The sequence below is a fragment of the Athene noctua genome, chromosome 15, assembly GCF_965140245.1.
Source record: "Athene noctua chromosome 15, bAthNoc1.hap1.1, whole genome shotgun sequence".
In the NCBI taxonomy this organism is placed as follows: domain Eukaryota; kingdom Metazoa; phylum Chordata; class Aves; order Strigiformes; family Strigidae; genus Athene; species Athene noctua.
In genome coordinates, this window is record NC_134051.1 from 4,404,732 (window position 1) to 4,420,559 (window position 15,828).

Genomic DNA, 15,828 nt, shown 5'->3' on the forward strand with positions numbered 1-15,828 from the left:
GAGAGCAGCTTGGGAACCCACCCTTGTTCCTTGAAAAGCCAAAGGCCTCCGCGAGGGCGCGGGGGGCACCACCGCCAGCTTTCAAACAAATCGTAGTTCTCATGGCAGCCTTTATTTGTACAAAACTCCAGCACCACTCGCAGGGTTCCCTCCCTGTCCCAGCCGAGGCACCGCATACACGTGCTGAGGTGCAGCCAGAGGTACCGAGCCTGGAGTGAGACCCTTGACAGCAATAAACTTGACTTTGTAGCCCTCGCTCATCAATACTCCTGAATGTATATTTCTGTGTTTGTAGTCACCAAGAGATGGTTTCTTATTTATTAAGTCTCACAAAGATGCAATAGTATCAAGCTGCTTAAATAAAACCTCTATCCATTAGTTTAAAAGGGAGAGGGAGGGACTTACATAAGTGCTTTTTGTTGTTTGTTTTTTGTTTTTTAAAAAAGAACAGATGATTGTGACCAATATGCCAACTGTTACTGTCTGGTCAGCATTTCACTGCAAACAAAAATAGCGTATTTTGTAACTGTGGGGATGTTTCTTAAAAAAATGACAAGGTCAAATAAAAGATGACTGCTAGGCCCTGGCTCTGGTGCTTTTGTTACGCTCACTCCAGCTCCCTCACTGTGACCAGTGAGAGCTCAGACAGGGCTCAGGCACGAAGTGGCCAGAGCTAGTCCAGGACCAGTCCTCTTCCCCCCCCCGCCGTCATTCTTGTGACTGGAGTTTTAATTAAGGTCTCCTGGCCAACACAAGCCCCTTCCCTAAACCAGCCACCCTGTGATTATCAACAGGGGGGTGGCAGTGGTCAACGTGAAGGAGACTTGGCCAAGGCAGAGCAGAAAACTGCAAGGGGAAAGGAGGAAAGAATTTACATTATTACAAAACAGAGTTTTAATCTTCCCAGGCCAGCAAGAATCCACTGACCATACGAATATTTTATTTCCTTTATGACTTATAAACACTCAAAACACAACATAGACTTAGAGTTCCCAAACAGCCCTGCACAAGCCAGTAGCATCACTTTTGTCCCCTCACCTGTCACTTCACAGTTCCGGGTGCAGATTGCACTTGTCTTCCTCTCCCTCGCGCAGGCGCTGCTGTTACCGCTTGCCACGCTCCCCATTTATCGACAGAGCAGGAGATAAAAGTACTCACAGTATAGTCCAGCTTAACGTGGTTTCTCCCAGTTGGGTAGTGTAGTGTCTGATGACCGTCTTCGCACAAGATGGGCTACGTCACCCACCCCAGCTGCACACGGGATCGCTCGGAACCGCTTCAGCAGCCGGGGAGACTGTCACGCTGCATCCGTGCAACGGGCACAACTGGCTCAGAGATGATGCCCCAAGACATGTCAACAGTCTTTCAAAACAGGATTTACCGGGTGCACAGAGAAGGATGAGAGTTACCCCCAGCATTGCTGCAGCCAGCGGAAACTCTGCAGCTCAGCCTCAAAGCCGGGTCCAGCCTTGGGCTAAACCCTTTGGGTCAGACCCCTTGTCACAAGGACTTCGTGGCCCGGCTCTGCCATTCTGTGCTCTGGCCAGTGGCAGCCGCCTCCCCCTTCTGTGTTACTCTGGCAGCAAAAATCATCTCTGCTGAATGAGGGAGGGTTTGCTGGGAATCTCTCAAAATGGAGACAAATCCTTGGGAATTTAAGCAGCACATCTGGCAGGTGACAAGAACCCAAATTAACTCTTACCAGAGCCAGCGGCAGAACAAGCCTGAAGAGTTCAAGTGCTGAGAGGCACTGAGGCCTGGAGAGGAGATGGGATTCCAGGTGCTTAGAAATAGTTATTACGTTATTTCATTCCCAATAAAGTCGTCAAAATTCCCACAATTCCTGCACCTTCCAACTTCCAACGTGAAGAACTGCAGAATATCAGACTTGGTCAGCTTCCACCAGACGCTGGTGTGAAAGGAGCCCAAAGAAAAGTTCTGCTGGAAAGTTCCCACCAGAGATGGAAGCCTTGAAATAGCTCGAACCAACTAAAACCAAAACATGGCGTGTTGGGGCCTCTCCAGGAGCATGTGCTGGGGGTACAGGGTCCTCCTCAGGCCGTGGCAGGCTCAGGCCTCCCGGTCCAGGTTCAATGCCAAGTCCATGTGCAAGCAGCACAGGCACACGGCGCCATCCAGCCCCGCTCCGCGGGGTCCGCACAGCCGCACGGAGCCACAACACAGGTCAAACGCTTCCGCTGCCTCGTCCGTTGCAGGACGGACACCCCGACCCACCGGGATCTACACGAACTCGGTGAAATCGTCCACCGAGGAGATGAGCCGCTTCCTCTGCCCGGTCTCGTAGGTGGGAGGAGGGTCCTGAGGGATCTGGGGAGGCGGCTTTGTCGGAGCTGATGGGTGCATCTGCAGGGGAAGGCCGGGAGTCTGGTACTGGGTTTCCTCACGTAGCTGAAAGTCAAACGAGAAGGGGTGAGCTCCACCCTCCCTGATACTCTCTTCGCTCTCCACGAGGGCAGGGCAGCACAGCTTGCTCAGCACAGCTTGTCCAGCCCCAGCACGGAGCCCGGCGGGAGCAGCTCCGGGTGCAGGCCCCCACCCTGCCGCCGCCCGGGCAGCTGTCAGGGATGCCGCAAGCCCAGACCTCTGCAGCTACCCCGGTCATTCCCACAGGAGCTGAATTCCACCCTTCACACACGTGTTCCTCCTCTTATTCAGCAAGATGCAAGAGATGATTTTATGTGCCTTATTTGTAATGAGGCTCTAAGGTAGAGCCCGGCTGCAAACCCCTAGAACAGCTTTACTCATCCAGTTCCAAACCCCTACAACAGCTTTACTCACCCGGTGCCGTAGCCTCTTGATATGCCGGAGCCTGGCAATCCATTTGGATGGGTAAGTGTCTGTGGGGTTCGATCGGCTGTGATGAACCTGGGAAGCCATCTGGTTTGGGAAGGGCAGGGAGAAGCCAGGAAAGAGGAGGCACGTTAACATAACCAAGACGATAAAATGAACTGAATGTTTTAGTACAGTTTGACAGCAACTGAAATACAGCTCTAAGCTATAACTGTTCATGTGCTAACTCTGACTTAAAGGTTGACAGCAGTAATTGAAAACTCATTTATTTGCTTTAGCAAACCCTACGCATTTCCACAGAAGGTGACGATGGACCAAGACACCAGCAGAAAGACAGGGGGGTCTCAGGGAGCTCAGGGGACTCACGTTAGCGTGCAAGGCCATCTGACGGGCTACGAATGGCAGGTTCTTATCGGAGATGATCTTAGCGACGCTCGTGTCTACAAGACCCTCCATGTCTTTATTTTAAAAGAAGAAGAAAAAGAATTCTTGTTGAGAAGAAGCAAGAGGTTGCCAGTAACTAAACAGAGAAGTAATAAAAACCTGAGGGATTGCACCACCGAGTCTCAGAAGTTCCCAACTGTAACAGAACTTGCACAGCAACTTAACACAACTGGCTCTCAAATTCTGGCTGCTCTGTAAAGGTTTTGAGGAGTCTGCTGGGCTCTACCACACAAACCAAAGCGTGAGCAAAAAACACCCTGGGAGTAAGGGGGAAGCAAAGGCCCCTGCAGATCACTGCACCGGCACTGCTGCACTTGCACGGAGCCGCGATGGGGTGGCGAGGTGCTGCAGCGCTGGGAAGGACAGCAGAGAGCACCCCAGAGCCACAGGGACCTCCACAGCTCCTCCTGTATTCCCCAGCAACTGCGGGAGGGACCCGCTCGACTCTGCTGGCACTGTGTCTCCAGCTTGAAGATAGTTTGAGTGGTAGAGTGGGAAGATACCTCTTATCTCAGGGAAGATTCATGAGCAGGACATCTCCAGATACAACTGGGCAGCAAATTGGTTTCAGAGAGTCCCTCTGGGAAATTTTTACTTTTGAAACACAAAAAGACTGCAAAGTGAAGGCAGTTATTGCACCAGCAATACAGGAAAGGCTGGAGGGATTCCTACCTTTCCGACACTGCAGCGTCACCAGGTTACAGTCATAGTCCAATGGTGTGATGATAACGTGCACAAAATTGAACTGACCCTAATGAGAAAACCCATAAAACAGCATTATACCTTTACTGGCAGCCATCGTGACTGTTGTGAACGTCACAAACCAAGACATGTGAACCCACCAAGGCAAATAACCTCCATTCATGATCTCAGCACTGTTTGCTAATATAACACACATCAGATTAAAGTTCTACGAACAGCCACGTGCCTCTTTTATAACACAGCCACAGGTAGAATCCTGTACCTTTATTGTTCCCAGTTTAAAGTCTTCTCCAGAATCATTGTAAACGATAGACACAAAATCATTCCCAAGGTGCCTCTTCTTGTCACAGCGATATTTATCCAAATCCTTTGTGGGCATCAGAGTAGCGATGTGGAAAATGGCTGAAGAGGAAACAGAAAAATTGTTAGGCTGGTCTGGGATTATGAACAGCAGTGGTCAACATGCAGCACTTGTCTGGAAGACAAGGTAGTACCAGCAGCACAATAATAAAAAGTATAAGTTGTGCTCCCTCGAGAGTCTTGTCCCCGTCTGAATCCAGCCGCATCCAGCCCCAGTGGGCTGCTCCTGTGGTGCCAGGAGCCTCAGAGCTCTGCTCCTGCCAGTTCCGAGGCGCTGCCCTGCAGAGCCTTCTCTAGCACTAGGCTCAGCAAAGTCAGTCCAGGGCCTGGCTCAGCAAAGTCAGTCCAGGGCCTGGCTTTCCGCACACACCTGATGCCCACCCAGTGCTCACCCAGCTGGGGTAGCCAGCTCTCTGCTCACAGAACACAGACAGGGGACTGCAGAAATGCTCCTGGGTATTTTTTCCATGACCACAGGAGCATGGTGAGTAGAATCTGGTTTGAGGAGGAAAATTTAAATAGCTTAAACCAGGACTTCCCTCAGCTGAGCTCTGCAGAGCACGAGGGCCACAGTAACTGCAGCTGCTCCACTGATCCAGCCTAAACACGACAGCAGGGATGCAGAGAGATGTATGAAAACATGTGGGAAGTTCATCCAGATCCTGGATGTTCTCTGCACTGCTTGGTGCTGCAGGAGCTGGGTAATGCTGCAGTCCAATTAGCAGTGACTACAGTAATGACAACCCTCCTGCTTTCAACACCCATCTTCAGAGAAGCAATTAGCAGAGTTCTGACCCCACCCTCAATTAACAGCCTTCATAATAGCTCAGGGACAGCTTATTCTACAAACCTCTACAACAACCCATATCAGCTTTTAATAGAGCAGACTATTTTAAAAGTAAGCAGTATGATTATTTTTTTTTCCTTAAATAAGGCCAGCACTTCTCCCAAACTTTAACACATGGCTTGCAGAGACACCAGAGAGAGAACGGGAGGAGAACAGAGCCCCAGGTCGTCTTTACTACCTCCCTCGAAAGGAAACAGTTTGCAGAAGGCAGGTCAGTGTTAGGATGAGAAAAGCCCACCCTTCCACTTCCGATTTGCGGGGCCACCTTACCTTGCATGATGTCATCATGCCAACAGTAGGTAAACTGTCCATCCTCCCCACACACATCCAGGCCACCAAGGTAAATTTTATCAGGCTGACAGTCTTTGAGCTCAATGAGCTTCCCTAAGCCAGTCAGGAACTCTGTGTAGCGATAGGATCCGTGTTCATTTGACAGAATTGCGATCTCGTTGTTGCTCTAGGAGATAAGAACAGGGGAGTCCCACACGGAATGCTAAGAGCGCTCAGTCAGCACAAGCGATGAGGTTATTACCCTCCTAGAAGGGCTTCACGCAGGCACTGATTTTTAGTGCAAGAAATGAAGGAAAAGCAAGTCTAGAACAGGAGCAGGATAAATTGTGGTGCCCGGCCTTCTGTGGAGATGTCGCCGTCAAAGGATTGGTGCATCTGCACACAACTCACCTGGCCTTCCCCAACGTAGAGCACTGCAATCTTGTGGGTGTCGTAAGAAGGAATTTGATCCAGGAGCTGCACCGATCTTTCAAATGTCTACAATCAAAACGATCAAAATCTTTAAAAAACTTATCTCCACACATCCACTGCCCTCCCTAAAACCCTTCAGGACAACGACAGCACACTGTCAGCACAGATTGCTGACCCGCATTAGTGTCCTCCTCAGTGAACCCCGCCCTGCCCTGTTCTGCAAGGGCACAGGGCATCATCTGTCACCACACTTCCTGGGTTTTACACTGCAGATGAGATTAATCTGGCAAACTGCATGGGTTTGATGTACTCACCAGGACAAATTACATCGTATCTTCATTTAAGCTCCAGGCATGAAAAATTATTATGTCTCCTGCTCTGAAGACTGTTCTGAGCCAAGGGCATCACCTCATCCCACCCAGGCTCCCTACTGCCCAACCACCCGACCCTAAAGGGAGGAAAAAACTATCTGTGGGAGCTCTGTGGGGCTAAGTTCACAAGAACCCCATCCCAGCACTACTTCTCCAGATAGCTAATGACTAATTTCTCATATGACCCCAGAAAGCCTCTTGCCCACTCCCCATCACACAGAGGGCTGACAGGTTTGTCTAGTGGCGCTCTGCCAGCATCACCTAATGCTCAGTTTTCATCCTGCACTCCTCCTACCAACAAAACCCAAAACTCCACACATTATCCTGCCTTCTGGCACCAAGAAAATCTCCCAAAATCTCCCATCCAGAGCCATAAAGCAAGAACCACCAGGACCAGGGTACAGAAAATCTCCCATCTGTAGCACTGTTGGTAGGAAACACCTTTAAAGAGCACCACCTGAGCTGGACATTCATTACTATCATTTATGTTCAAAAAAAAGTAATGAGGTTAGAAGAATTAAGTACAAGAATTTAAAAAATAAAAAAACGCCTTGCCTACCTCATTTGGCAACAAAAGGGGCTTGTTGTTTTCATCGCCAAAGAATGGGGAGTGGTACAACTGTAAAAACACAAAGCTAAGGGAGAGAGAAGGGGGGAAAAAAGTCCCGTTACCATAAAAATTAAGTCAATTTTGATCTGTTGTATGTATGAACATTATGTACAGAAGAAAAAGAGAAGCAATTAAAATGCTAACAGAGTATTCCTCATCTTCTAGAGACACTGTAGGTGCCTGGACTACCTGCAGTTTGTAATAGACCCCTGTCATAAAAAACAATGGTTATGTCAAACAGCAGTAGCTGCACAAACTCCCTGTTCAAAAGGCAATCTCTGCACAGAACAGAGGAGCAGGAACATGCTCCTGCCTCACAGCTACGGGGGTGTTTCTAGGCTAGCACAGAAATGATTTTACAGACATTTGCTTTTTACCTGCCCTCAGTAAGATGAAGATTGTCTCATGATGCAATTTTGGGCAACTGCCAATATCTAAAGTTCAAAAAGCAACTAGTGTAGCTCCTTCTTTCCTTTCTCCTTAGTACTTTGCACATTGGATTTCTTGAACTGCAAGACTAGCAATTCATCCCGTTCACAGCAAAATTAACTCTAGGTGACCTTCACTCAAGCCACACATGCATCTGGACCCTAAATTGGGGTAGTTTCCTCATGTTCTTAATCTATTTATCCATTTCTTTCACCATTTAAGAGACCCATTTCCTAAGTCACAAAGTTCATTTGGGGGTAGTGGGTACAACATGTCTGTATTAGCTCCTGACAAAACAGGTAATTAATTTTTCTTTTTAGAAATACTATTTTTTTTCAGATACTGTTTCACAGATCCCACAGAACCAGCAGACCACTCTGAACGAATCCAGCCGTGGCTGCAGCAATTCTGAGCTCATCATTTCTAGCTCCAGAGAAGTCCCTCCACCCACCTCGGGTTTATCCCAGGTACTTTCTCAGCATTGGAGGCTGCTGTTCTGCTCTTGAAGGCATCTCTCTCGATCCTTTTCCCCCTCCTTGATGGGGCAGAGTCAGAGATGGTGTAGCCTCGGGGCCGATGCCCGGAGGGGGAGCGAGGGGAGGTGACAGGCCCGGTGCCATCCAACCCGCCTGACCCCGTCACTCTGGCGTCCTCCCCCTTGCCCAGCCAACTGCCCAGCCCTTCCCCTTCCAGGTTCCCAGACTGGGATTTTGATTTCACTTCTGTGCTCAGCCTCCTTGTTACTTCCCTGCCATTTGCATCTTTGAGGACCTCCTGCAGTGTCTGTAGCTCAGGGGAAGAACTGGACTTGCTGAGGGGCTGGGATGGCTGGAAGGAAAGTTCCTCCAGCGTTCGGCCCTCCTGGGACGGCAGGACTCTCCCGATGGGAATTCCACCCTCCACCAGGTCTTCTGACTTCAGAGACTTCTCGTCTTGGCTGGAGGTTGAGGAGGACTTAAAGAGGGAGAAACAAAGCTGAACAGTTTTCCTGATACGTGGAATAAAAGCTGAAAAAGGTAACGCTGGAGGCACCCCTGGCACTTCCAGAGAAAGGTGAGCAGCAAGGTGCCAAGCACAAAGCAGCGCAGACCCAGGACTGAACACAACAGGTATTCAGGGCTGCTGCTCTGCACGCAGTCCCTCACAAGCCACCCGAACTCTCAATCGTGAGTGGTTTTTGATATCATTAGTGAGTTCTTTCAGAGGGTGACAAGAGGGATTGCTCTGAGCACAGACAATTCTCCCGTGTGTCTAACAACAGGGCTGTCACACAGGACACAACTGTAAACCTGTTTCTTCTTACCCTGCTATAAGACTCCTGGGGTTTACCAAACCGCTCCTCGCTCAGGACTTGCTCAGAACACGAAGTGTCAATGTCCTCACTCTCTGGAGACTCAACTGGGGACTCGGTTTCCTTTAGCTCCATTTCCAACGGGCTCCCTTCCTCCAGCACCACGGCTGATTCTATCGAGACACAAGGCAGAAGAACTGAAGTCTGTAGAGAGGCACAGACTGGCAGGCCCCCGTCCTCTCCTCTGAAGTACCAGCCTTTTCCCTACGGGATTTCAATGGAAGGCCATATGGAATGAGTGCTCTGGTTCTTTGATTTCTTGTCACGTCAGACTTGCTCCTGGTTCCCCTTTTATATAGAGTAACTGATCATCTTACCCTCACAGCAAAGGGCTGCGTCTGCTTTGGGCAAAATAAGGGAGGTTGTTTCCAATTGTTACTGATGAACAAGCAGGGGACAGAATGAGGAAATGGGACCTTGTACATCAATGCTCAGTTATCAGGACAGACAGGAACTACAGAGATGTAAGAAAGTACAAGACTAGCATTAAAGGTTCATCATTATCCAGGCAATGAAGACATCAGTTCTATGCAAGTGTGCAAAAAAGTTTTTCTTGGATTGAAATGCAATGCTCCTGTGCCTTGTAGTGGCCTAGAAGGAGATAGCAATTTTACTAGGAGCCATTTACTGGCAGTTTGGCAGTTTTCCTATTATGTCTCAGTAGAAGCAAAACAATTCAGCCCTAGACATATGAAAGGACAAGAGAGCAAGAGTAACACATGCACTGCAGCAATGCTGGGAGCCCTGTGTGTGGCATCGGATCAGACAAATAGTCAATGAAACCACACTGACAAGAGAGCTCCTTGGAAGCCCTGCCTACGGTGGAGGAGGTTATCGCAGCACTTAACGTTGGCTCTACTCCAGGCAGTGACCCTGACCAAAGGCTCCTCTTGGCCTTGCTTTTTTGTCCTGAGGAAAAGGCTGGAGAACAGGAGGCTTCCCACTATGCACACAAGGGACTGGAAGACCAATCTGAAAGGCCAAGATTTGTTTTCCAAATAAAAAAAAAAAATTAAAAAAATTAGCACACACACACAAAAAAAGAAAATCAGCAAAATTAAAAAAGAAAAAAAATCACTAAAGCAGCTTTTCCTGGGTTGATTTCAGCTCGCAGGACCAAAGTTATTTCAAAGAAGCAATTAAGAGTTAGCATTGCACACACATACCTTCTAAAAAAACAAAAACAAAAACAGAAAACAAACCAAAAAAAACCCCAAAACAACGTGCTGATCTGGTTAGCTGTCCAAGCCAGAACACACCTGCATATATCCAGTGTTTCCAAGCTTCCCTAGCTCTTCCACTACTGCCAAGACTGCTGGTGTTTTTAAATAATGTGACCACTCACTAATTATTCTTTAGGTAGGAAGAGAACAATATGAGCAGAGAGGAGAAGTACAGAAAAATACTTTACTGCAGCATCTTAGTGCTGCTTTAAAAGGCCTATGTCAACAACAACCAGCAGTTAAGAATACCCTGCTGCTCTACAGAGAATTTTCCAGGGAAGGAAAGAAGGCAGAAAGACATTTCAACCCTCTAATTAAAGTCACAAAGCATTGCAGATTATCAAAGCACTGTAGGTGCTGCACTCGTAAGGTATGCAATTTGATCTCCACTTCATTTAATTACAAAGTCTATTTTACTGATGTGGAGAAAGATTTTGCACTACTACAGAGCCTCCAAAAAGCTAGAATTTAGCGGGTTACTCCCTGAAATCTATTTCTTATTTTTTTTATTTAAAAAGCTTTTAACCAGCATCTGTTGTAATGTCAAACTTTATATATATATATATATATATATAAAAGATATATGTATCAGCTCCTTTTATCTTTTCTGTGTCCAATTCTGACAGATTCCTGTGGGCTGAGCAGCATGGGACTTTGTTTCAGGGTAGCTTGTCCTGTAGCATACTGTGCTATTCTCAGAATTGCTTTTACATTGAGCAGAACACAAAGCCAATTGTAAAATGAAGCTGAAAATAAATAATTCAATTAATCAAGCCACTCAGACATTTTGACAGGTCATTTAACATCGTGCCTCATGACTCACAAATCCACCCCCACTAAAACAAAAGTTGCTGTAAGAAATTGTCTGCACTTGCAAATGTTGGATCTGGCTTGGACTTCTTCATGCTAGTCAAGATCCCATTTGTTGAGAGTAATGAGACTGGGTACAGACAGGAGACATGGAAGGGGAAAATGAAGTATGAGGGACACATTTTCTATGAATCAGAGGTGTTCTTCTATGGCAATACTTTTTTTTTTTTTTCCTTAAAGATATATAAATATACCTGCCCAGGATATGCTCCTGTGCAACTTCCCTTGACAACTGGACTGGTACATGGAAGAGAAAGAGGCCACTGCAAAGGGAAATCAAGTGAGCAGCTACATCAAAAGGAAGGAGAGACTATATGAAAAAAAAAAAAAAATTAAAAAGCACAGAGTTTAAAAATGTAACCAAGAGCCTATTTAAAAATAAATAAATAAATAAATAAAAACAAAAGGAAAGAACAAGCTGGGATAAGCTCACTAGATGCCAAAGGGATACTTTAAGGGTACAAGGTCTCAACATGAATACAGAGGCATAAACACATTCAAACAATGCAGACTGGAAGTGCCCTGTTTCGCAGAATGCATCTTTGGGAGTTTTAGAAACACCAAATTCCTTTGTGATATCCTAGCGCACACAGGAAACCAGTCTGAGCTTTTCCTGAGCTACACACTTTTGGCAAAAGGTCATGTTTAAACCCACCGAAGAGTCTGAAGAGTAGAAATATGGATAAAGATCCACTTAGTTTTAACCTCCAAAGAGGAAGAACATGCGTATGACAGTCTGGCAGCAAAACTTCTTCAAAACATCCATCTACCAGCCAGCTCCAGCAAGTCTACTATAAAGCTGTGTTAACAAGAATGTGCCCAAAATTACTTTCTCAGGCTGCCACAGGAGTGGCATGCAGGTGGGTGCTTCTTTCAACTAATCAGCTAGCACCTATATGCCACAAATTCACAGGAGTCAATAAAAGTGTTCGTGGATAAGAATTTTTTTTTTTAAAAAAAAGGTGATAATTTCTTTTGGAGTCTAATTTGGGTTTATGCATTCTGAAATCCTAAAATCATACCCTGACCTGTTTAAAACATTTTTACCAGATTTCCAAACAATCCATACCTTGACGTCAGCTTCCCAGAAAAGCCTTGTCTGCTGTTACCACTGCTCAGTTCTGACAGTGCCGAGAGCCTCAGTGTTAGATATTGCTGATAAGAGCTCTGAGCAGGGATTACCTAAAGCTTTAAAAATTTCAGCTGTTGGTCAGCATTAACCTCCCAACATTAAGAGCTCTTTCAGAAGTGAACTAGCACCAAACTAAATATAGCAAAAAGCCCTGGCCACTATCTTAAAATAAAGGCGTCAAAAGAAACTCAAGCGATTCAACTGCACCAGTCAGAAGGCTAAAGGTTCCTTTAAAGAGGTGAATAAATCTGCAGCCAACAGGATTTTTATCCTGCTATCTCAGGCTGCAAAAGACAGTGGCAACTAAGTGAGCCTCGCTGGCAGGGTCTGCAATTGGCCATTCTCTCAGGAGCCCAGCGCCCAGGGCCCAACACAAACTCCTGTACTGAAGACAAATGGAAATGGAAACACTCATGGGAAGATCCATCCCCACATGGGATGCCCAGATCAGCCCCAAACAAGTGGAAGAGGGGAAAAGATCCTTGATTTTGATCATTTTTGTTTGGGAAACAGCAAGCATGAAACAAAATACTCCTCCAAAGAAGCTTCGTTACTCTTCTCTTTCTTCTCTTTAAGAGAGAGAGGTACTTTTCTGATGGAACATCAGAAGCAAGGAGGAAGGGAATTTTTCACTGAAATCTTCTAGGGACAAGAACCAATTCCCCTTCTCACTACTATGTTATTCCTCATGCTTCAAATTTACTGTTCTAGAAGACCTGCAGTAACTTCAACAGACTTTAAAGAGACAAGTGACAGCTAGGCTGGACACTCTGCTGGCTTGACATCCCTCACCTGTGTTGGAACGCTGGAGGAGCGATGGTTTGGCTGTGCCGGTGGCCAAGCTGGAGGAAGGGACAGAGAGGGATTTATATAGAGCCGTTTCTCGGTGTTCTTTAAAACGCTCTGCAGCCATGAGTGCGTTAGAGAGCTCTTGCAGGGGCATATTGTTAATATCTGAAGAAAATGGACTGAGCGGGTTCTCCAGACTCATTAGCCAGCTTGTGTTACCTGGTAAGAGAAAATTAGGGAAGAATCTTAAGTACTCCCAACTCCAGAAAGTTTACAACTCACACTGAAAAACGCACAAATTCTCTGAATTTTGCAAGTAAAGATCAAAACAGAGCAAGTTCTCAGTTCTCCTGAGATGTGGCAGAATCAACTGATTCATTTCCTATTTTGAGTAAGTAGCTCCCAGTGCTCTGTACTTCACCCCAAGCTCTTCAAAAACCATCCTCAGTAACTCATGACTACAGCACATTCCCAAAAGGCATCCAAAACACTTCAGGTATTTTAATTAATGATACCAGGTCAGTTATTTTCTTATGAAGCAACTTTCAGCTAAAATTTACAATTCCCTGTTAATGTTCAGTGATATCAGTACTGGAGAATTTTGACCCCAAACATGTCCTTACTCCTCCCCTACCAGCAGACACATGTAGGAGCTGCTCTAGACATAAACCTCATCCATCTTGGATCCAGCATGGGAAGCTAAAACACACCCCAAACTGATTTTCAAGGAAGACCACACAGCAGTGTAAAAATGGGAAATGCAAAGTAGGGTTGGTATTATCTGGCTCTATTTCTGTAACAGTACTTAATATGCAAACTTGTGTCCTTGCTTCAACCTTTTCACAGGTCTTTTGTAGAGTTAAAACACTAAAGAGTGATTGCAAAGAATCAAGTGTCAGAGTTTCAAGAGGCAGTAAGCAATGAAGAGATCCCTTTGCCACTAAATACGGATTTTTCATCTTCTTCCAGGCTCTGTTTCTCAGCAAGTCAAAAGAATTCACTCCACACTTGGGTAAAGATACCTGTGGGTCTGCGCACTAGGATTTCTGCCCATCCCTGTGTCAGCAGCGGGACATACGCAGCTAGGTTTGCTTTTTCTTTCTGCAGAGGTGTCTGTGGAGCAGGATTAGTCTTCTCTGAGCGAGATGTAGGAGCAGGAGGACCCTGTGTCCCTTGGGAAGCCGAGCCACTGGGAAAATGGGAGGCTGAGCTGTCTAAGGCACCAACACGTAAGGCGTGACCACCTAGCACGGCAGACAAAAGAGAAGGGAGAGCCATGCCTAGTTAGCACTAAAAATATCTCAGAAGTAGTAAGTCTTTTAAGCTCCTCTACCAACTGCAACTTCCCTGCATTTCTTATAAACCAAGAGGTTAGATAAACATCAGTGATTCTCACTGCCAGTGCCCACTGCTTAACCAATGGTTAAATCTGCAAGGAGAGGTAAGCAGGAGGAGCACCACCGCCCCTGAGACCAACAGCTATTAAATGCCAGACAGGTTCAGATTCTGAAATTAGTTTAGACATGGGTCTCTTCAGCAGGCACTTGGACTCTTAAACCTGCGACACTGACCCAGAAATGGTAGAAAAACTCCAGGATAGGAATTTACCAGACATGGATCGGACTCTGTTGCGAGAGCTTCTGCAAACCTGCTGCCCAGCTTGAGATTCCAGTTTTGCTGGAGCTTCTTTAGTTTGTCTCACTTGCAAAACAGGGTCTGAGCTGTGGAGAAAGAAGATATTAATGATTTTGAGAGAGAAATATGTCATGCTGGACAAGTAAGACACTCCTCTTCTAGTAAGAGGAAAACCTGAGAAGATGCACTGTAACAGCAGTTTAAGTGACTTTGTTTGGTGGAAATGGGGGCAAAAATTACCTCGATTCTGTGCAGCTTTGGAACTCTCCAGAGTCTAGGCCAAGCAGGGACCTTGTCCCTGTTCCGACACTTGTAGTGATGGTCACCAACTTGTTACCAACCAGCCATGTTTTTGTTCTTCCTCCAGCCAACAGAAACTCACCCACAGGAGACCTAGAAACACATTTGTGATGAGCACAGTGCAAAGCAGAGCCTAGGCAGGTGGCTGATTTCATGTAACTACAGAGGAGGTACTGCCTGCTTTCCTTTATACAGCATTTTTAATGTACCTCCTGGTCATCAACACACACATTATCCATCAGGATAAGGGATGAGCTGAACTTAATATCAACTGACAGCAGTACTACTGGACACACATTACAGAGCAGTCTAGTTCAATCCTGGACACACATCACAGAGCAAAAAGGAACGAGCCTTGTCTGAGCTATGAGTCTCCTTCTGGGAAGGGCTAGTGAGAAAAGTAAATGCCCTCCATTTGAAGCCAGCTGGCACGACACTCGGTTCTGCAGCTAAGACTGTGATTATCCAGCAAGGACACGGAACAAAGCACTGCTCACAGACAGCATGCCTTCAAGGCATCTCCTTCTGGACAGCTCAAGGCCGAGGCAAAGGCTGGTTGGCTCCAATGGACTTCTCTTGTCTAACCTCTTATTTAGCCACGCCAGATTTTATCTACAAGGAATGGCTTCAGAGCCCAGGCCTGCCAGCAACTCAATGTGTCACGGTAATTTTCCACTCATACAGTGAAATACGAGCCTCAAACAGAAACGCCTCTCTCGCGGTCACCGACTGACCCCTACCTCTTAGGAACCGCAGTGAAGTTTGAAAAGACGTATCGAGCCATCATATCCAAACAGGTCTCTGTGAGTTCCAGGTGGAGATTTTTTAAGTTGTCATCAGCCTGAGCCATTGAATTTTCATCCGCAGAGCCCAGGCTCGAACTAGTGATGGATGTCTGTATCCGACTAGAAGAGAATGTTTCCAACTAACAGATCACATTGCAACCTGCTTGTCCCTGTCACCCGAAAGACAGTGTGATGCAGAATAACCTGCGATGCATGCATGTGCCAGATCAGAGAGGTGGCCAGACGTTAAACTCAGGACATAATAAAACCATCTTTGGATCAGCCTCATGTTGTGCTTTGTAGATTGTCATTCCAGGAAGCGTATTTTATCTTGAGAGGCTGAGAAATGTTTAAATGTCCATCAACTGACTAGGTCAGGCCAGTGCTCTCTGATGATGGGTGGCCCATGGGCAAGTGCACCAAGCAAGTAGTGAGTGGCAGCACCATGCTTTGAGTTCACTAATCTA

At 46.5% G+C, this 15,828-nt stretch overlaps 1 protein-coding gene across 8 annotated transcripts in view; it reads right to left on the reverse strand.

Moving 5' to 3' along the window:
• Positions 1-923: 923 nt before the first annotated feature.
• The window catches only part of TSC2 (TSC complex subunit 2), a 34,203-nt gene continuing 19,298 nt past the window's right edge, over positions 924-15,828 (reverse strand). For 5 of the 8 annotated variants that reach the window (XM_074919764.1, XM_074919765.1, XM_074919766.1 and 2 more), the window contains 16 exons: positions 15,317-15,481; positions 14,517-14,669; positions 14,250-14,362; positions 13,664-13,885; positions 12,645-12,860; positions 10,915-10,983; positions 8,580-8,740; positions 7,728-8,230; positions 6,797-6,872; positions 5,846-5,932; positions 5,435-5,621; positions 4,220-4,359; positions 3,928-4,006; positions 3,178-3,269; positions 2,800-2,898; positions 924-2,409 (listed from right to left, as the gene is read on the reverse strand). In XM_074919764.1, the coding sequence (XP_074775865.1) occupies positions 2,242-2,409; positions 2,800-2,898; positions 3,178-3,269; positions 3,928-4,006; positions 4,220-4,359; positions 5,435-5,621; positions 5,846-5,932; positions 6,797-6,872; positions 7,728-8,230; positions 8,580-8,740; positions 10,915-10,983; positions 12,645-12,860; positions 13,664-13,885; positions 14,250-14,362; positions 14,517-14,669; positions 15,317-15,481 (2,530 nt within the window). In that variant the 3' untranslated portion in view covers positions 924-2,241. The remainder of the gene's footprint in view (positions 2,410-2,799; positions 2,899-3,177; positions 3,270-3,927; positions 4,007-4,219; positions 4,360-5,434; positions 5,622-5,845; positions 5,933-6,796; positions 6,873-7,727; positions 8,231-8,579; positions 8,741-10,914; positions 10,984-12,644; positions 12,861-13,663; positions 13,886-14,249; positions 14,363-14,516; positions 14,670-15,316; positions 15,482-15,828) is intronic. The other 3 variants (XM_074919768.1, XM_074919763.1, XM_074919762.1) reach the window with 1 other exon arrangement.